This window comes from Ornithorhynchus anatinus, chromosome 16 (genome assembly GCF_004115215.2).
Source record: "Ornithorhynchus anatinus isolate Pmale09 chromosome 16, mOrnAna1.pri.v4, whole genome shotgun sequence".
Classification (NCBI taxonomy): domain Eukaryota; kingdom Metazoa; phylum Chordata; class Mammalia; order Monotremata; family Ornithorhynchidae; genus Ornithorhynchus; species Ornithorhynchus anatinus.
The window spans coordinates 43165592-43187371 of NC_041743.1; the positions used below are offsets into that span (position 1 = coordinate 43165592).

The 21780-nt window shown below is 50.0% G+C and overlaps 1 protein-coding gene across 4 annotated transcripts in view; it reads right to left on the reverse strand.

Annotated features, from left to right (window-relative positions):
• STPG1 (sperm tail PG-rich repeat containing 1) overlaps positions 1–21780 on the reverse strand; it is a 30299-nt gene that overhangs the window by 7433 nt on the left and 1086 nt on the right. For 3 of the 4 annotated variants that reach the window (XM_007667946.2, XM_007667945.3, XM_029080408.1), the window contains exons 2-7: positions 21203–21346; positions 19652–19770; positions 11273–11374; positions 6964–7137; positions 3897–4005; positions 1078–1243 (exon numbers count right to left, since the gene is read on the reverse strand). In XM_007667946.2, coding sequence (XP_007666136.1) covers positions 1078–1243; positions 3897–4005; positions 6964–7137; positions 11273–11374; positions 19652–19770; positions 21203–21272 — 740 coding nt within the window. In that variant the 5' untranslated portion in view covers positions 21273–21346. Of the gene's footprint in view, positions 1–1077; positions 1244–3896; positions 4006–6963; positions 7138–11272; positions 11375–19651; positions 19771–21202; positions 21347–21609; positions 21664–21780 lie in introns of those variants that run through there. The other variant, XM_029080409.2, reaches the window with a different exon arrangement.

Below are 21780 nucleotides of genomic sequence, written 5' to 3' on the forward strand. Positions count from 1 at the left end.
AGCCACAGGGCTATCAAGGTGTCGGAGTTGACATTCTGAGCGACCCTGGCACTTATCTGGCAAGGTCTCCTGGTGGGATACGCGGCCCTCGTTAGCCACCGGTCGTCGATGTCAGAAGAAAACCCCTACTCGAGTGGGACTCGCCTGCTGTGTGACCTCACCAAGCCACTTGACTTCTCTGGGCCTCGGTTTCCTCATCTGTAAAATGGGTTTTAAACACCTGTTTTCCCTTTTCCCCTTCGACTGCGAGCCCCAGGTGAGGCCGGGACTGCGTCCGACCTGATTATCTTGTACCTTGGGCTTAACACGGTGCTTGACACACAGTAAGCGCTGAGCAAATATACCGCTAATAAGAATAACGATAATAATATGAGAATCATTACTAATGAGAAGCGGCGTGGCCTAGTGGAGAGAACACGGGCTTGGGAGTCAGAGGTCGTGGGTTCTAAGCCCAGCTCTGCCACTTGTCAGCTGTGTGACTTTGGGCAAGTCGCTTCACTTCTCTGGGCCTCAGTTCCCTCATCTGTAAAATGGGGATGAAGACTGGGAGCCCCACGTGGGACAACCTGGGAGTCAGAGGTCCTGGGTTCGAATCTCAACTCTGCCCCTTGTCAGCGGTGTGACCGTAGGCAAGTCACTTAACTTCTCTGTGCCTCAGTTCCCACATCTGTAAAATGGGGATGGAGACTGTGAGCCTCACGAGGGGCAACCTGATGACCCTGAATCTACCCCAACATATAGTAAGCGCTTAACAAATGCCAACATTATTATTACTATTACCCCAGTGCTTAGAACAGTACTTGGCACACAGTAAGCGCTTAACAAGTACCATCATTATTATTATTATTACTACTAATAATAATCTTTTCTAAATTGTTCAGGAGTCAGCTATCAAGCCAGCAGTGGAGGGGAAACTCCATCACGAACATCATCCTGATATCGTGAAGTGACCGCACAGAGCGGATACCCGCAGGAAGGGGCGAAGCCTCTCGCCAGGAGGGGTCTTCGCTGGGCGCTGGCATGGCCCCCCCGCCCCGACCCTCCCCGACCCCCACGGGTGATTCAAGAGGGACTCACAGGCCAGGGGCCCTTCTCGGGGCCTGAAGAGGGCCGCTGGGGCAATAGGCTGCTGGCCCCGGGCTGAGGGAAGCCACCTTGAATTCCCGTCTCGTCCTGGATTGGAAAAAAGATTTCAGCGTCTTGGGCGACTCCGTCACCAGCGACTCATTGATCTCATAAGAACCTAAAGAGGAAAATACCGAGAAGAGGGAGGTTTCTCAGCCGGGTTGGTTCCGATTCATTCGATTTATTCAGTAGTATTTATTCAGCGCCTACTATGTGCAGAGCACTGTACTGAGCGCTTGGGATGTACAAATCGGTAACAGATAGAGACAGTCCCTGCCCTTTGACGGGCTTGCGGTCTAATCGGGGGAGACGGACGGACAAAAACAATAGCAATAGAATCAAGATTCGTTAACACGGCTTTTAATTGGAGTGTAAACTCCTTGAGGGCGGGGAACGTGTCTTCTAAATATGACTGATTATGCTCCGGTTGTGTTTTCCCAAGCGGTCAGTACAGTGCTCCGCATTCAGTGCAGGCGCTTGGTATATGATGTTACTATAAGTGAGAGGAACGTAGATAAAGTCCCCTAGACTGTAAGCTTGTTTTAGGCAGGGAATGTGCCTGTTTATTGTGTTGTACTCTCCCAAGCGCCTAGTACAGTGCTCTGCACACATTAAACGCTCAATAAATACAACCGAATGAACGAATGAACTGTCGGGCAGGGAGAACTTGGATAAGTCACGTTTGCCCGAGGAAATAATCCTGACTGATCTAGGCAGGATCAATATGATCACTCAGTCAGTCACGCTCTGTGTGCAGAGCACTGTACTAAATGCTTGGGAGAGGACAATATAACAATATAATATGGAGATGTTCTTCTAGATGCAGGCATGAGCAGCGTGGCTTAATGGAAGGAGTCAGGACCTGGGAGGTAGAGGACCCGGGTTCTAATCCTCGCTCTGAAGCCTGCCTGCTCCGTGTTCTTGGGCAAGTCACTTCAATTCTCTGGGCCCAAGTTACTTCATCTGTATGGTGATGGGGATGATGATGATGATGGTATTTGTTAAGCGCTTACTATGTGCCAAGCGCTGGGATGGATACAAGGTAATCAGGCTGTCCCACGTGGGGCTCACAGTCTTCATCCCCATTTCACAGATGAGGGAACTGAGGCCCAGAGAAGTGACTCACCCAAAGTCACCCAGCTGATAAATGGAGTCGGGATTAGAACCCACAACCTCTGACTCCCAGGCCCGGGTTCTTTCCACTAAGCAACTCTGCTTCTCTCACGGGGATCCAGTACCTGATCTCCCTCCCTGTGAGTCTTCCGTGGGACATGGGCCGCGTCCAACCTGCTTATCTTGTAAATACTCCAGCGCTTAATATAGTGTCTGACCCATAGTAAGTGCTCAATCAAGACCAAAGTTATTATGCTTATGATTATGAGCAAGTTCCCTGTGGGCAGGGAATGTGTCTCTTTACTGTTATATTGTATTCGTTCAGTCGTATTTATTCAGCGCTTAGGGCTTGCAGAGCACCGTACTATGAGCTTCTGCACGTTTGTGCACATAGTAAGCGCTCGTACTGTCCCGAACGCTAAGTACAGTGCTTTGCACACAGTAACTGTTCAATAAATACGACTGAATGAATGAATGTATTTATGAGTGCCCCCTTCAAGAATCGATTCAGAGATCAGAGAAGCGGTGCAGCTTAGTGGGAAGAGCCCAGGCTTGGGAGTCAGAGGACCTGGGTTCTAATCTCAGCTCTGCCACCTGTCTGCTGTGTGACCCTGGGCAAGCCAGGTAACTTCTCTGTGCCTCAGTTACCTCATCTGTAAAATGGGGACTAAGACTGTGAGCCCCACGTGGGACAACCTGATTACCTTGTATCTACCCCAGCGCTTAGAAGAGTGCTTTTTCTAGAGAGAAAAAGAGAAAATGGAGAGAAAATACCTGTTCTCCCTCTTAAACTGTGTGCCCTGTAGGGGACAGGGACTGGGTCTGATCTGATTATCTGGCAGCTACTCAGTGCTTAGCACAGTATTGGGCATCTAGTAGATCCTGGATAAAAAGGTATTTTTTGACCGCTTACTATAATAATAATAATTGTGGTATTTAAGCGCTTACTACGGGCCAGGCACTGTACTAAGCAAATGGGGTTCATTCATTCATTCAACAGTATTTATTGAGCGCTTACTACGTGCAGAGCACTGTACTAAGCGCTTGGAATGAACAAGTCGGCAACAGAAAGAGACGGTCCCTGCCGTCTGACGGGCTTACGGTCTAATCGGGGGAGACGGACAGACGAGGACGATGGCGATGAATAGAGTCGAGGGGAAGAACGTCTCGTAAAAACAATGGCGACTAAATAGAATCAAGGCAATGTGGACACAGTCCCTGTCCTATGTGGGGCTCGCAGTTTTAATCCCCATTTTACTATGTGCAGAGCACTGTACTGAACGCTTGACCATCGTCATGATAATAACGTTGGTATTTGTTAAGCGCTTACTATGTGCAGAGCACCGTTCTAAGCGCTGGGGTAGATACAGGGTAATCAGGTTGTCCCACGTGAGGCTCACAGTCTTCATCCCCATTTTACAGATGAGGTCACTGAGGCCCAGAGAAGTGAAGTGACTTGCCCACCGTCACACAGCTGACAAGTGGCAGAGCCGGGATTCGAAGCCCGGGCTCTTTCCACTGAGCCACGCTGCTGACTATTGAGAGGAGAGGCGGCACCCCTGCGCTCACCCAGAAGGACCACCGAAGCCACCGCCCAGGAGATGGGGGGCTTACCAGCCTCCATCCCCGAGACCCCGGGTCCCCCAGCCTTTCCTTACCTGGGGCCGGAGCTCTTTCTGTACCTTCCTTCAATCCTCTCTGGGTCTTGGACAAAAACACGGCCCGGGCACTGACGTTGTTCTGTTGCTTGCAGAAGGACAGAGAGGCCTGTGGGGAGGGAAATCCTCGCTGGGTTTGCTGCCGAGCAGGCTGGTAGCAGCCCTGGGGGCCACCCACACAATCATAACGATGACTGTGGAATTTATTAAGCGCTTACTAGGTGCCGGGCACTGTACCGAGCGCTGGGGGAGGTACAAGCTGGTCAGGCTGGACAGTCCCTGTCCCACATGGGGCTCATAGTCTTAATCCCTAATTTACAGATGAGGGAACTGAGGCCCAGAGAAGTCAAGTGACTCGCCCGAGATCACACAGCAGGCAAGTGGCGCAGCCCAGATTAGAATCCAGATCCTCTGACTCCCGGGGCTGAACTCTTTCCATTAGGCCACACTGCTTCTCTTCCATAAGGATGGAGACTCTGGAGGGATATTCTGCAGAGGAGTGGAAGCTCCTTGTGGTCAGGAAGCACCGTCTCCTCCTCTGTTGCCCTTTCCCAAGCCCTCAGTATAGTGCACTGCATCCACTGAGCGCTCAATAAATATCTTTATTACCATACTCATCAAACAGATCGGGCACTCTCCGACTGCTACAGAAGAGCACGGTCTAGTGAAGAGGGCACAGGCCTGGGCGTCATAAGGCCTGGGTTTCCATCCCGACTCCACCGCTCGTCTGCTGGGTGACCTTGGGCAAGTCACTGCACTTCTCCGCACCCCCGTTTCCTCAACCGTAAAATGGAGATTCGATCCTACTCTCTCCTACTTTGACCGTGAGCCCCATGAGGGACAGGGACTATGTCCAACCTGATTATCTTATACCCTAATCAGGTTGCCTCAGTGACCTCGTCTGTAAAATGGGGATGAAGACTGTGAGCCCCACGTGGGACAATCTGATTACCTTGTATGTACCCCAGCGCTTAGAACAGTGCTTGGCACAGAGTAAGGGCTTTCCAAGAACTACAGTTATAATTAACTGGGTTCACAGTGGCAAACACTGACTTGCCTCTTCTTTTCTTTAGGTTTTTTGTTTTTAATTATGGTATTTGTTAAGTGTTTACTATGTGCCAGGCACTCTTCTAAGCACTGGGGTAGATAGAGCGTAATCAGGTTGGACACACTCCATGTCCCACATGGGGCTCACAGTCTTAATTCCTATTTTTCAGATGAGGTAACCGAGGCCCAGAGAAGTGACTTGCCCCAGGTCACGCAGCGGACACGTGACGGAGCTGGCGCTAGAACCCAGGTCCTTCTTACTCCCCGGCCCGTGCTCTAGCCACCAGGCCAAGTTGCTTCGCTTCTTCTCGTTCTCCGCCCGACCTTTAGACGTTCTGGATTGCCAAGGATGTTTGCCGTGCTTCGAAATGATAAGACTCTTTAATAAATACCATTGATCCATCGATTGATTGACCACCCCACCCCGAGACGTACTTTCCGCTATAGCCAAATCAGAAATAGTTCTCACGCTAGCCCTCCACGGGCCCCTCATCTGGAGATAAAGGACTCGATAAAAATGCCCCCGAGAATGGCATCCGAAGGGATTTAATCGCCCCGCGGAAACCACTCGCCGGGGCGGTTTTTTGTTTCCCGACCCGTCGCTCGCTTCAGAAATATTGCTCGAGAAATGCTGATGGAATTTTGATTTCTGCGTTTCCTCCAAGGGTGCGATTCACTCTTCCCCGAAGCCCTGATGGCCCGACTCCACGCCGGCCCGGCCAGACAAAGAGATCAGATGGTCCGGGCTAATTACTGGACCGAGGGGGAGGGGATGCCCCTGCACAAAATTGGAGGTAATAATAAGGTAACAAAGAGAGGGATTAGAATATGGGAGCGATCATGGTATGCAAATGGAAAGAAAGATGGTAAAGAACCCTATGCACAGTGTGACTAACAGGATTATCATATTTTCACCCTCTCCTGCAGTCTGGCTATTGTTTCCTTAGACTGAGGAGAGCTGTAGGCAGACTAAACACGTTTTCTTTTCTTTTCTTTTATTTTCCCGGCAGGCCGGTGGGCCCTGGAGGAAAAAAAAAATAGCATTTTTCAAACGCTGGCAAGACCAGATCCCTTTTCGTAAATACTTTTTATGGTATTTGTTAAGCTTTTACTATGTGCCAGGCCCTGTAATAATAATAATAACCATGGTATTCGTTCAATGTTTACTATGTGCCAAGCACTGTTCTAAGTGCTGGGGTAGATATAAGGTAATCAGGTTGTCCCATGTGGGGCTCACAGTCTTAATCCCCATTTTTACAAATGAGGGAACTAAGACAAAGAAAAGGGGTTTTTTTAATGGTATTTGTTAAGCATTTACTACCAGACACTCTATTAAGCTCTGGGGTAGATACACGTTAATTAAGTTGGACACCGTCTATGTCCCACTTGGGGCTCACAGACTTTCCAGATGAGGTAGCTGAGGCCCAGAGAAGTGAAGTGACTGTGCCAAGGTCACCCGGCAGAGAAACGGTCAGCATTAGGACCCAGGAACTTCTGACTCCCAGGCCCGTGCTCTATCCACTAGGCCATGTTGCTTCTCGCTGGGAGATTTTGCTGTGGCTGGGAAAATCTCCCCAAGGAAGAAGAAGGAAAATGTCCCAAGGCCAACACTTTGAATACTCCAGGTTCCCTGCTCAACTGACAGCTCCTTGAGAGCAGGATCGGGTCTACTAAAGCTGTTATTCTCTCCCAAGCGCTTACTACAGTGCTCTGCACACCGTAGATTGTCAGCTCCTGGAGGGTAAGGATTACGTCTACCAACTCTGTTGTTCTCTTCCTAGTGCTGAGAAGCAGCGTGGCCTAGTGGATAGAACACGGGCCTGGGAATCAGAGGACCTGGGTTTTAATCCTGGCTCCATGACATTTCTGTCGAGGGCTCGCTATGGGCAGGGAATGTGTCTGTTTACCGTGTACTGTACTCTCCCAGGCGCACAGTACAGTGTTCTGCACGCGGTAAGCGCTCAATGAAGACAACAATGAATGAATGTCACGGTCCTTCCCGCACCCCCTTTTCTCTTACGTTGTATTGGTTGGGAGCCGGAGTGGGAAGTTTGGGGACTTTCACACAGAAGGGCAGCTGGAACATGCTGGAATAGGCGTTGCTGAAGTCACACTTGGAAATTAAGCCCGATGGGAGACTGTAAGCGTTGGCAGCAGGAAATTTGGGGACTTTGTAGATGGAGATGCGGGCCCCCTAGGGAGAGAGAAAGAAAATAATTCCGCGTCCTCATCTTTAGAATGGAAGAGAGAACACACATTAAATCCCACTGTACAGTTGAGGAAAAGGAGGCACAGAGCGGTGAAATGACTTACCCAAGGTTACAAAGCAACTTCCCTCCTCAAATCCGACAATTACTCTTCCTCCCCGTCCCCGTTCAAAGCCTTATTGAAAGCCCGTCTCCTCCAAGAGGCCTTCCCTGACTAAGCCCCACCGTTTTCCTCATCTTCCACTCCCTTCTATGTCACCCTGACTTGTTCTCTTTCCTCTTCTCCCACTTCCAGCCCCACAGCACTGATGTATCGATCTGTAATTTCATTTATTCGTATTGATGTCTGTCTCCCCCCCGCCTCGAGACTGTGAGCTCGTTGTGGGCAGGGAATGTCACTTTTTATTACTGTATTGTACTTTCCCAAGCGCTTGGTACAGTTCTCTGCACACAGTAAGCGCTTAATAAATACGATTGAATGAATGAATGAGTGGGGAAACCGGGTTTAGAACCCAGATCCTCTGAGTCCCGGCTCTTGTCACTAGGCCAGGCCCGTTTGCTTTTTAAGAGTTAGGGACGGTGTCCAACCTGATTTGCTCGTATCCACCCCAAGTGCTCAGTACAGTACCTGGCACGTAGTAAGCACTTAACGAGTACCACAATTATTATTATTATTACTTGCCAGATCAAAGAGGTAACGACCTCGGACTCCCCAGACACCAAGTCTAGTTCAGGCTTCGGGAGGCTTTTGTCCCCGGGGGTCCCCCACTCCCCGTTAATTACCGTTTCCCCGTACCCCCAAGGGATTTCTTGCTCCGTTTCAGCCGACCAGTTCCCACCAGTCCAGGAAGCCCCAGCGCACCATCGGCGGGTCAAAAACAAACAAAATCAGTGTTTGCCAAACGATCGGGGGCAAAAGCCACAGAAACTGGGCGATAACATCTCTTTACCCTAAGAGACTATGGCAAGTATCGGAGGCGATAAAACAAAAATCCCCCATGGTTGTACGGCAGGATATCTGAGAGCGATAGCGATCCTGGCACGCTGAACCGCGGGGGCTCCCACGGCGTCATCAATCCCCGGAGGATCCTCGGCCGATCCCGCCGGGCCCTGCCCTCCGAGCGGGACGGTGGAAATTCAGTAGGGGAAAGGGGGACGGGGACGAAGCCTGCCCGGTCCCTGGCCTGGTCCAGATCACGGCTCTCTTGAGCCTATCCGACGGTCAAGTTCTTTCCTCTACTGGATTTGTGAGGTAACCGAGAGCAGCAACGTGGCCTACAAGGATAGACCGTGGGCCCGGGAATCGGAGGATCTGGGTTCTAATCCTCGCTCTGCCACATGTCTGCTCTTGGGCAAGTCACTTCGCTTCTCTGGGCCTCAGTTACCTCATCTGTAAAAATGAGGATTGAGACTTGAGCTCCATGTAGGACAGGGACCGTGTCCAACCTGATTACCCTGTATCTACCCCAGCCCTTAGAACAGTGCTTGGCACATCATAAGCACTTAGTACCGCTATTATTATTAATAAGGACCCAGGTTCTAATCCTGGCTCTACCATCCGTCTGCTGGGTGACCTTGGGCAAGTCACTTCACTTCTCTGGGCCTCAGTTACCTCATCTGTAAAATAGAGATTAAAGCTCTGAGCCCCATGTGGGACACGGACTGTGCCCAGCCTGATTATATCGTATCTACCTCAGCGCTTAGTACAGTGCTCGGTACATAGTAAGTGCTTAACAAACACCATAAAAAAGTAGGCTCTCAGTAAACAAAGTTACCACTACTAACCCTGTAGATTATAAGCGCTTTGTGGACCGGGATCGCATCTACCAACTCTGTCGTGTTGAACTTTCCCAAGCGCTTAGTACAGTGTTCTGCACACAGTAAGTGCTAAATACCACTGTTCACTGGTTGATTGACTGATACTACTAAATAGAGAACTGTGGTGAAAACAGAGAACCCCTGGCAGGTGTTGGGAAAGCACTGCAAGGGAAAGAGAGGACCAGAACTGACCACATTTCTTCCCTTCTTGTCGCCCAGCCAGATTTCTCAGAGTCCTTGCTTTGTTTTTTTTAAATGGTATTTGTAACGCGCCTATTACGCGGCAGGCAGTGTGGCCGAGTGGCTAGAGCACAGGCCTGGGAGTCAGAAGGACCTGGGTTCTGTTGTTGTTGGTATTTGTTAAGCGCTTACTATGTGCCGAGCACTGTTCTAAGCGCTGGGGTAGACATAGGGGAATCAGGTTGTCCCACGTGGGGCTCCCAGTCTTAATCCCCCTTTTACAGATGAGGGAACTGAGGCACAGAGAAGTTAAGTGACTTGCCCACAGTCACACAGCCGACAAGTGGCAGAGCTGGGATTCGAACTCATGAGCCCTGACTCCAAAGCCCGTAGACAACCTGATTACCCTGTATCTACCCCAGCGCTTAGAACAGTGCTCTGCACATAGTAAGCGCTTAACAAATACCAACATTATTATTATTATCATCATCTGACTCCTGGGACCCTGCTCTATCCGCTCCACCGTGCTTCTTCTCTAATCCCCATTTTGAGAGGAGGTAACTGAAGCCCAGAGAAGTGAAGTGACTTGCCCAAGGTCACACAGCAGATAAGTGGGAGAGCTGGGATTAGAACCCACGTCATCTGACTCCCAGGCCCGTGCTCTATCCACTCCACTGTGCTTCTTCTCTATTCCTAGGAGCTGGACATTGTACTAAACGCTCTTCGGTTGGCTCTCTGTGCTGGTTGTAGAGGTGCTACTTGGTGTAGAGGACGTAACCAGTGCGACAACTGGCAGCTGGAGAAGCCCTGTGGCTCAGTGGAAAGAGCCTGGGCTTGGGAGTCAGAGGTCGTGAGTTCGAATGCTGACTCCGCCATCTGTGGGCCGTGTGCAACTCACTTCACTTCTCTGGGCCGCAGTTCCCTCATCTGTAAAATGGGGATGAAGACTGGGAGCCCCACAAGGGACAACCTGATGACCTTGTATCTCCCTCAGCTCTTAGAACAGTGCTTGGCACATAGTAAGGGCTTAACGAATACCATCATTATTAAGTGAATCTCCATCCTCCTTCCCCGCCGAAACCTGGACCTGGAACTCCTTCCGGAGAAGAAATGGTGAAAGCGCTGGCCCCAGAGGTTAGAAAGAGGTCGGTGGGAGGGTGACTTTGGGCCGAGGGCTGGGAGCCCCGAGAGGGATCGGGCAGTGCCATGATGGGCAAGAGAAATCCCTCAGGGGACGGCGGGAAGTGCCCAGGCTCCACACCGTCGCCGGAGCACTAAGCGAGCGAGCAATGTTCCAGCCCATTTCAATCCCTGCCGGGAGCATTCGCCCCACATCTCGAGGGGGAGAAGGGCGGGAGCGAGGTGACTGGGGCCCTGGAGAGGAAGGGGTCAAGGTCACGGGGAGAGCCTCCAGAGAGTCCTGGATTAGGGCTCTGCCTCTGACCACGGTGCCAAGGCGTGCTGACACGGGCGCTCCCGGCCTGCTTTCTGCGGCGGGGCCGGTCCCGAGCCGTTTCGCCAGCGCGGAGCCTCTGGCGGGGTGTGGCCCCCACCTTGACTGACCCATCCCAGGTCCTGAACTCGGGCCGAGTTCACCCAGGCACCCAATCCAGGGGAGTTCACCCCAGATCGAGGCCGGGTTGGGCCTTGAGCAATTTCGCTCTGCCAACTTGCGGTGCCAACCCCAAGAGGCAGCAGCTCGGTAATGGGACAGGGACTGTGTCCAACCCGATGTGCTCGGATCCGCCCCAGCGCTTAGTACAGTGCCTGGCACGTAGTAAGCGCTTGACGAAAACCACAATAATTATTATTCAGTAGTGGCTTCAGATCTGATCCCCCTGTGAAACTGGAAAAATTGCTTGAGGGTCTTCCCGGAGTGGCTGGTGCTCAGGAAAATGGAAGGAACCACAGGCTTTTAAAAGAAATAAAAAGTTTTGGGGGGTTTATCTTTGGGATTTTCTGCCCCCTTTGAATTTCAAAGTGGTCTTGAGCTGGAATCAATCAATCGATGTTATTTATTTAACATTTACTGCGTGCAAAGCCCTTTTTCGTGACTTCCAAGCCCACGCTTTTTCCACTAAGCCATGCTGCTTCTCTCTGAAGAGGAATGAAGCCCCCTCTTACCAAGGAAGGAAAAGAACCCGTTCCTTTCTTTGACAGCGAGACGCTATTGAACTCGGGCGATCGGTGAACGACGTCGTAAGAGCCGGGGCCTGGGTTTTCGTCCTGAGGAGGAGAGGGAACACGCTGTGAGGAAAATGCTTTCGGCTTCCCCGGGCTTTGCTCTGCCCAGGACCCCAAGGCCCTGGGTGGACCAACCGGATGCTGGGATTCATTCAGTTGCATTTATTGAGCGCTTCCTGTGTGCAGAGCACTATACTAAGGGGTTGGGAGAGTACGAAACAACAACTGAAGAGACACATTTCCTGCCCACAACAAATTTACAGTCTAGAGGGGCGGGCGTGATTTTCCCACCATTCCCCTAGTGCGGACTTCAAGCTCTTCGGAGGGGAAAGCTCGGGGTTCCTGAAAGCCTGCATTTTCTGGGGGGTCTTCTGGGACTAAGGGCACTGTGGAGGCAGCGAGAATTATTTGCACTCCTTGCAGCCCACTTGATTCAGCTTTCCTCTTGGGTTTTGTGTGGCATAGTGGATAGAGCCAGGACCCGGGAGTCAGAAAGACCCGGTTTCGAATCCCCGTTCCACCATTTGCCTGCTGTGTGACTTTACGCAAGTCGCTTCACTTCTCTGTGCCTCAGTTCCCTCACCTGTAAAATGGGGATTAAGACTGTGAACCCCATGTGGGATAGGGACCGTGACCAACCCCATTTGCTCATATCTACCCCAGCACTAAATATAGAGCGTGGCTTGTAATAAGCGCTTCACAGATACCATAATTATTTCCCTGTCCCAGGCGAGGCTCACAATCTAGGTTAGAGGGAGGAGGATTTCATCTCCATTGTACAGATGAGGAAACTGAGGCCAGAGTGGTTAAGTGCCAGGGTCACGCAGCAGGCCAGTGGTGGAGCCGGAATTAGAACCCACATCTCCTGACTCCCACCCCCCTGTTCTTTCCATTAGGCCTTGCTGCTTCTTACAGTGACCTAACAACACCATCATCACTTTATTTCTGCCAAAGAGCTCAGAGAATTTCATTTTCCTTCCATCCACTTGACCTACTGAGCGTGCCTAAAAGGCAGGGTGCGGGTGTGTATAATTATCTCCATTTTACAGATGGGAAGGTTCAAGCCTGGCTAGGTTAAATGATTTGCCCAAGGTCGCACAGGAGGGAGTGGGTGGCACATTCGGGAATAGAATCCGGGACTCGAACTCCTGGGTGTGGGCACTCCGTTCAGGGAGACTTGTGAGCTGGCTCAGCACAAACCATCACCACGGCTACAGAAACAACTCACGGGTTGTTTCCATTCCTCATCTCTGGTGCCTAAAAGCCCGGCTCACCCGAATGGCAAGGGGCCAGGAAAAAAGCCCGACTACCGTCAAGGCCAAAATGGCTCCCGTTTCGGTTCTCGAGACTAAAATGGTTCCCCGCCTCCGTAACACTAACGCTCGCGGATGCCGGTGGGCCGTCAGCGGCGTCGTTTCCGGACAGAAGGGCAACTCAAGGGTAAAGGCCGCCGCTCGGATTGATGGCCGATCGGCCACGTGCAGTAGGGTTTGGAACTCTGGCTCTGGGGAGAATCGGCCGCGCCGAAGTCATGGGTTGGGTCTGAGGGGAGGGAGAGGGGAAGGGAAGCAGGGAAGGAAGGAGGGAAGGCCGTGTCCTAAGAACTCCCAGGGATTGACCAGGAGTGGCCCTTCAGCCTCCGACGACACTGAGAGTTTAATGTGGGGCTGACACGGCGGGAGGAGTCCGGAGGAAAATGAGGCGGCCGCCTTCTGGGTTGGCCATAAAATCAAGTGTGTCTCACCTGCGGATCAAGAGTTCAAAACTCTATCTGGAGAGGGCTGCTGGGGGTCTTAGACGAACAGGTGAATAGCTCTAGAGTAGGGATTTTCTCATCTGTGGCCCAGGTGGCCGGTGGAGGGCTTTCGGCTGGCATGGCGGCTACCACGATCAGCAGAGATAGAGAGTCGGAGGCAGAAAGACGGCGGAGCCCGAGAGAACCGAGAACAGCAGAGCTCAGACTGAAGCAGAGATAGTACAACCCGAGAGAACCGAGACAGCGGGACCACAGAAAACATGGTCTAGTGGATAGTGCACTGGCCTGGGAGTCAGAAGGAGCTGAGTTCTAATCCTGGCTCTTCCACGTGTCAGCTCTGTGACCTGGGGCTAGTCACTTCACTTTTCTTTGCCTCAGTTACCTCATTTGGTAAAGGGGATTAAAACTGTGAGCCCCATGTGGGACAGGAACTGCATCCAACTCACAGGTACTGCAACCAATTCAGTTGGCTTGTTTTCACCCCAGCCCCGAGTACAGTGCCTAGCAGCGAGGCTCAGTGGAAAGAGCTCGGGCTTGGGAGTCAGAGGTAATGGGTTCGATTCCCAGCTCCGCCACTTGTCAGCTGTGTGACTGTGGGCAAGTCACTTAACTTCTCTGTGCCTCAGTTCCCTCATCTGTAAAATGGGGATTAAGACTGTGAGCCTCACGAGGGACAACCTGATTACCCTGTATCTTCCCCAGCGCTTAAAACAGTGCTCTGCACATAGTAAGTGCTTAACAAATACCAACATTATTATTATTATCATTATTATTATCATTATAGACAGCCCAGCCTGAGAGAACCCAGAGACAGCAGAACCAGAGAGAACCAAACTGAGGCAGAGAGACAGCACAACCTGAGAGAATCGAGAGACAGCAGAGTCAGAGATAAGTAGCCTGACCCAGAGAGACAGCAGAAGATGAGAGAACCAGACTGAGGAAGAGAGCCCAGCCTGAGAGAACTGAGAGACAGCAGTGCCAGAGATAACCAGTCTGAGGCAGAGACGAAAGAGCCTGAGAGAACCAAACGGGCAGAGAGACACTGCAGCCTGAGAGAACTGAGAGACAGCAGAGGCAGAGATAACTAGCCTGAGGCAGAGACAGCACCGCCTAAGAGAACTGGGAGACAGCAGGGCCAGAGAGAACCGGACGGAGGCAGAGAGACATCACCACCTGAGAGAACTGTCAGAGAGAACCAGTCTGAAGAAGAGACACCACAGCGCAGCCTGAGAGAACTGAAAGAGGAAGCAGACTGCAGACAGCAGAGCCTGAGAGAACCAAGAGATAACCCAGCCCGAGAGAACCGAGAAAGAGCAGAGCCGGAGAGAACCAAATTGAGACAGAGAGAAACTCAAGAGATACAGACAGACAGGAAGTGAGACATTGGGAAAGTTTTGGGGACTTCTGCTTCTAATATGATCTAATTTTAAAAAGGCGTGGGGACATAATGAGACACCCCCAGCAACCTAGTCCTCACTCTAGGCTTCAAGGCCTCACTCTAGGCTTCAAGGTTCTCCATCACCTTGCCCCTTCCTACCTCTCCTCCCTTCTCTCTTTCTACCGCCCACCCCGCACGCTCCGCTCCTCTGCCGCCCACCTCCTCGCCGTCCCTCGGTCTCGCCTATCCCGCCGTTGACCCCTGGGCCACGTCCTCCCGCGGTCCTGGAACGCCCTCCCTCCTCACCTCCGTCAATCTAATTCTCTTCCCCTTTTCAAATCCCTACTCAAAGCTCACCTCCTCCAAGAGGCCTTCCCAGACTGAGCTCCCCCCTTTTTCCCTCTGCTCCCTCTACCCTCCCCCTTCACCTCTCCACAGTTAAACCCTCTTCTCCCCCCTTTCCCTCTCCTCCCCCTCTCCCGTCCCCTCCCCTCAGCACTGTACTCGTCTGCTCAACTGTATATATCTTCATCACCCTATTTATTTTGTTTATTTTGTTTAATGAGATGTACATCACCCTGATTCTATTTATTTGCCATTGCTTTTATGAGATGTTCTTCCCCTTGACTCTATTTATTGCCACTGTTCTTGTCTGCCTGTCTCCCCCGATTAGACTGTAAACCCATCAAAGGGCATGGACTGTATCTGTTGCCGATTTGTACATTCCAAGCGCTTAGTACAGTGATCTGCACATAGTAAGCGCTCAGTAAATACTATTGATTGAATGATGAAGAGTTCCTTTGACTCTGGTTTCATCTGTAAAATGGGACTCGAGACTGTGAATCCCAGGTGGACCAGGGACTGTTTCTGATGCGATTTGCTTGTATCTATCCCAGCGCTTAGTACCGGGCCTGGCACATAGTCAGCGCTTGCCGAATACCAAAATTGAGACTGTGAGCCCCACATGGGACAGGGACTGTGTCCAACACAAACTGCTTGTAACGCCCCCCCCAGCACTTAGTACAGTGCCTGGCACGTAATTAGCGCTTAGCAAATACCATAATTATTATTAAACTCTCCCAAGCACAGTGCTCTGCACCCAGTAAGCATTCAATAAATACGATCGATGGATCGACAAAAGGTGTCACTCTGCCATCAGAGATCTTCCAGTTTAACATTTTATTCAGCCCAGGGGTTTTCCGAAAGGCTAAAGGCATAAATAAAGTGAAATCGGGTCTGAGGATGAAGCGGAGCTTGTTTGAGGCTAATCCAGTGGAGAAATTGTGCAGGAAATGGGAGGTCACAAGAAAACATCGAGCCTGCTTGACTGGCCCCGGACTAACCTCTCTAAAAGCCATGAAGGTAGATTTCCATCCCAAATTCAGTCCTTTTCACCCCTCGCCCCATTCCTCGCCCCCTCTCTGCAGTCCTTGTGCCCTCCTGCTGCTTTTCCACACCTGTGTGCACAGGTGATGGGGAGAGCCAGCAGCTGTGAGTCCAGTGAGAAAACCCCATTTTTTGTTCAAAATGGGTGAGGCTGCCAGAAGTGAAGGGCAGAAGAGAGCCCTGAGGGGGCAGCCGGGGAAACTAGAATGAGGTCTATTGATGAGACTCATTTCCTTAAACAAGTAATTGTAAGTCTTGCAACAAGAGGCTTATTGGCTCCGGCTGCTTGGCCCTGGTGAAGTGGATGAGGGCTGAGCAATTATCCAGCCGATTTGCTCAACAACAGGCCTCTACTCCTTCATTTCCCCTATCTTTAATTTCATCGAAGGTCCGTCTCCCCCTCTGATCCGTAAGCTCCACGTGGGCAGAGATCATTTATACCTCCTCTGGAGTTTCGGACTCTCCCAAACTCTTAGTACAGTACTGATTGATTGGTTGACATTTCTGGGTTTTAAGCGCTTGCTACGTTCCAATACAACACGTGAAGCGCTGGGGCCGAAAGAGTCGATTGGATCAAACGCACCCTCTGTCCCACACGGGGCTCACGTACTAAAAGGTAAGGAGAGCGGTCGAAATCGGCAAAATGTCCCCATTTTGAGGCTTAGAAAACGGAGGCTTAGAGAGGTTAAGTGGCTTGCCAAAGGTCACACAGCTAATCAGTGGCAGAGCTGGGATGAGGACTCAGTTTCCTGACTTCCAGTCCTGCATTTGATTCATAAATGGTACTTGTTAAGCATTTACATTGTTCCAGGCACGTACTAAATGCTACAGGAGAATCGAGACCGGATACGGTCACGGTCATCATCCCCCTTTTACAGATGAGGGAACTGAGGCCCAGAGATGTGAAGTGACTTGCCTAAGGTCACGCGGCAGACATATGGAGGAGCTGGGACTAGAACCCAGGGCCCCTGACTCCCAGGCCCGGACTCTTTCCACTAGGCCATGCTACCCGCAGGATTTTCCATAAGATAGGTCAGAGGTCAGCCTCCTGGAAGGAGAACGAGAATGACCAATGAGGGAATCCCAGAAAGGGGCAGGGTGACCTAGTGGAAACAGCCCAGGCCTGGGTATTAGAGGACCTGGGTTCTAACCCCAGCTCTGCCACTTGTCTGCTGCGTGACCTTGAGCAAGTCACTTCACTGGGCCTCAGTTCCCCCATCTGCAAAATGGGGATTTGAAACCTGTGCTCCCCCCACTTAGAAAGTGAGCCCCCCATGTAGGACCACATTATCTTGTATCGGCGCTCGAGAAGCAGCATGCCTTAGTGGAAAGAGACCGTGCTTGGGAGTCAGCGGATGTGGGTTCTAATCCCGCCTCTGCCACTTAGCTGTGTGACCTTGGGCAAGCCACTTCACTTCTCTGTGCCTCAGTTACCTCATCTGTAAAATGGGGATGAAGACCGTGAGCCCCACGTGGGACAACCTGATCACCTTGTATCTACCCCACTACTTCGAACAGTGCTTGGCACATAGTAAGCGCTTAACAAATATCATCGTTATTTATTTTATTTACTGTGCTTCGCACATAGTAAGCACTGAAAAAACACCACAAACATTATTGTTGTCATTATTATTATTCAAGAGCCACAATGATTATTATTATTATTAGGAGTACTAGTATCATGAGACATTGGGTGAAAAAATGGTCCCAGTCTGAATCGAAAGGAATGAGTGAAAATGGGCACATTTTGCATACTGTCCTTGAGAAAACCCAACTCTCTATCTCTCTTTTTCTCCCTCTCTTTCTCTCTCACTCTCACACACACATACATAAAAATATGACTGTGACTGGAGGGCAGAGTTCAGGCTGGAGAGAACCAGCACCTTCCGCGTCCATCACCCCCCTCTGCTATTCTGGCCCGGCTCGCTGACCCACGGGGCGGACGCTAGGCCCCCCCGTCCGACACGGTTGACTCAGGTCAGGGAAGCCAACGGTTATCTCTGTCGTCTCCATCTCTGCCGAGATAGTCTAGGGTTTCGCCGGGGTTAATGAGTGAACAGGATGCGATTTGGGGAGATTGGCGATGGAGAAATAAAACCATACGGGGAAGGTTAGCGGGTAGGAGGGGACAAGAGGGGTCTCTGCTCTCATTCATTCAGCCATTCGGTGGTACGTATTGAGCGCTTACTGTGTGCAGAGCATTGGGCTAAGCACTTGGGACAGGACAATATAACAGAGTTGGCTATTCTCTTCATTCCCCGCCCACCTTGAGTTTACACTCTAGAGGGAGAGACGGACATTAATAAAAAATAAATAAATTACCGATATGGGGCAGAGGGAGGGTGCAAATCAAGTGCAATCGGTCAGCCAATCAATGGTATGTTTTGAGCGCTTACTATATGCAGAGCACTCTACTAAGTGCTTGGGAGAAGACAATACAACAGAATTAGCAGACACATTCCCTGCTCATAACAAAATGCGAGGGCGATGCAGGTTGACCTCTTACCTATGAGGCAGCTACTTTGACCTTGGGAAAATTCAGAACTCTTCCTCTCTGACCCAGGGAGGCCTTTGTGGTTTGGCTTCCTGCCCTCCTGGCCTTTGGAAACAGCCCGGGCCTGCGAGTCCGAGGACCTGGGCTCTAATCCCAGCTCCGCCACGTGTCTGCTGTGTGAGACCCTGGGCAAGTCTTTTCACTTCTTTGTCCCTCAGCTACCTCCCCTGTAAAATTCATTCATTCATTCAATAGTATTTATTGAGTGCTTATTATGTGCAGAGCACTGTACTAAGCGCTTGGAATGTACCAACTGGTAACAGATAGAGACAGTCCCTGCCCTTTGATCGGCTTACAGTCTAATCGGGGGAGACAGACAAGAACAAATGGGGATGAAGACTGTGAGCCCCACGTGGGATATGGACTGTGTCCAACCTGATTACTTTGTATCTACCCCAGTGCTTAATTCAGTGCCTGGATCATATAAGTGCTTAGCAAATACCATAAAAAAACAAATATCCCAATTATTATGATTATCATTACTGGGCCATGCTGCCTTTGAGCCACAAGAGCCTTAACTGACCACTTCTAAGACCAGATTTTCATTAAGTTGTTTTGCACAATTGTGGTGTAACCACCACTAAGGGTTCAGTGACAATGATTATTTTCTTTCAGCTTAGGTGAACTTTCCAACTTCAATTATTCTCACTGGGCCTCCTTCTCGCCTGTCCCGCCGTCGACCCCCGGCCCACGTCCTACCTCTGGCCTGGAAAGTCCTCCCTCCTCAAATCAGCCAAACGATCACGCTTCTCCCCCTTCAAAGCCCTAATGAGAGAGCTCACCTCCTCCAGGAGGTCTTCCCAAATGAAGCCCCCCTTTTCCTCTGCTCCCCCTCCCCATCGCCCCGGCTCGCTCCCTTTGCTCTACCCCAACCCTGCCCCACAGCACTTGTGCATATACTTACGTATCTATAATTCTATTTATTAATGATGTTTATCTATCTCTAATTCTATTCATAATGATGCTTCTGCTGCCTGTTTACTTGTTTTCATGTCCGTCTCCCTCCTTCTAGACTGTGAGGCCGTTGTGGGCAGGGATGATCGCTATTTGTTGCTGAATTGTACTTTCCAAGGGCTTAGTACAGTGCTCTGCACACAGTAAGCGCTCAATAAATACGATTGAATAAATGAATATATATATTTTTATACATATATATATATGAACACCAGCACAGTGCAAGCTTACATAAACTATTGCAATATTACACTGCCCTCTTGTGTTCTTAACAAACTAAAAATTCTTTACCTGGACATACTGGAATCTTTTGGCTTGACAATTAAATCCTTTTCTTTCTGAATTTGGAGTCACTAAATTCTTCGATTTGCTATTGTCAGAAGGCACCGGTGGACGCGAGCAGGTGATACCTAAATTTAAAAAGGAACAAAGAATTCAACGGAGGGGCATGAGAAAAGTAGGTTTTTATCATCAGAATTTACGCTAAATATAGTAAAAACTCAGTTATCCAGATTCTGCACTTCGGAAAACTCGGATATCCAGATTGTATCAGCATCTAGACTTGACTTTTACTTACACTGTATAAATATTTAAAATTCTGGGAACAAAGCACAGCCACAATAAGGATAAACATGAAGAGAAGCAGCGTGGTCTAGTGGAAAGAGCACAGGCCTGGGAGTCAGAGGACCTGGGTTCTAAACCTGGCTTCAGCAGACAAGTGGTGAAGTGATCACCACTTGTCCGCTGTGTGATCTTGGGCAAGTCACCTCACTTCTCTGGGTCTCTGTTACCTCAAATGTAAAATGGAGATTAAATCCTCCTCCCTCCAGTTTAGATTATGAGCGTCTTGCCCAACTTGATGGTCTTTCATCTACCCCAGTGCTGAGAACAATGCCTGGCACATAGTAAGTGCCTAAAAATTAGCATTTAAAAGAAGAACTTTAGGTGGGAAGGAGAACTGTATTCCACTGGCAGAGCTGAAGAATGACATAAAATGGTGTTTCAGCCATTAATCTGGCTGGCCATTTTTCAAGCCTTCAGTTTTTATCAGCCATTTTATTTACAGGGGATGCTCTAATGCAGGTATGTATCATACTCTGCCTAGGTATAAAACCATAGTTCAAATAGGGGCCTCAGTTTCCTCATCTGTAAAGTGGGGAGAAGATATTGTGAGACCTGAGTAGGGAAGAGACTATGTCTGATTTGATCATCTTGAATCCACCTTAGCACTGAGCGTATATGGTGCTAATACATAGCATAATTCAATCAAATTGATTTCAGACATCTGGAAGAGGTCCTCAAGAAAATACTGGCTGAGGAAACCAATTTAGACTTGGTTGTCTCTTTTTTCAGTGATGGATAAATCCACTACTACTATTAATAACAATAATAATAACAGTATTAGTTAGTTACACACTTCCTATGTGCAAGCACTGTCCTAACTGCTGAGGTAAACATAAGATAATCAGATCGGACACAGTCCCTGTCCCATGTGGGGCTCACAGTCTATGTAGGAAGGAGAACAGGTATTAATTAAATCCCCATTTTACAGATGAGAAAACCGAGGCACAGAGAAGTGAAGCAACCGGCCCAAAATCACACAGGAGGCAAGTGGCGGAGCCGGGATTAGGACCCAGGTCTCCGACTCCCAGGCCCGGGCTCTTTCCATTAGGGGAATGAGAACTTTTCCAACTTCCAATGTGGCTTAACCCCAAAGGTTTACCGACGCTGACCCAGAGCTTGGTGTCTTTCCTAGCGAGTCACCCCCACTGCCCGAAATGGATACCAGTCTGAAGCTTTCTCCTTCTCCCCAAGAGGAATGATGACTAAAACGGACCGCACCTTTCTTTGGTTTCCTGTTCTTACTGGTCTGTCTTCTTGGGGCATTTCCACTTAGCAGGAAGTTGTCCATGTTGCCCAGGAGCTAACCGTTCCGTTCGTCTGTTGAAAGTGCCTCTAGGCATTTTTTTTTCTTCTCAGGACTACCTGAAAGATCAAAATAGGGTGTTCTTCCAACTGGAGACGCAACAGTTCTTGGCTCCTACTTTTGAACCTGAGGAGCTTGGAGGAAATGTATAAATCCTAGTTCATTCTTCCAACTTTCCTCCAGACTGTAAACTGGTGGTGGGCATGGAATGCGTCTGTTTATTGTTGTAGTGTACTCTCCCAAGCGCTTAATGTGGTGCTCTGCACACAGTGAGCCCTCAAAAAGTATCACTGAATGAATGAACTTTCCCATGGGCGCTTACACAAGTGAACGATAATCCAGTTGAGAAAGTGTCCATCTTCTCTACTGTATTGTACTCTCTCGAGTTCTTAGTTCAGTGCTTGAGAAATAACATTGAGAAGCAGCATGGCTTAGTGGATGGGGCACAGGCCCAGGAGTCAGAAGGACCTGGGTTCTAATCTCGGCTCCGCCA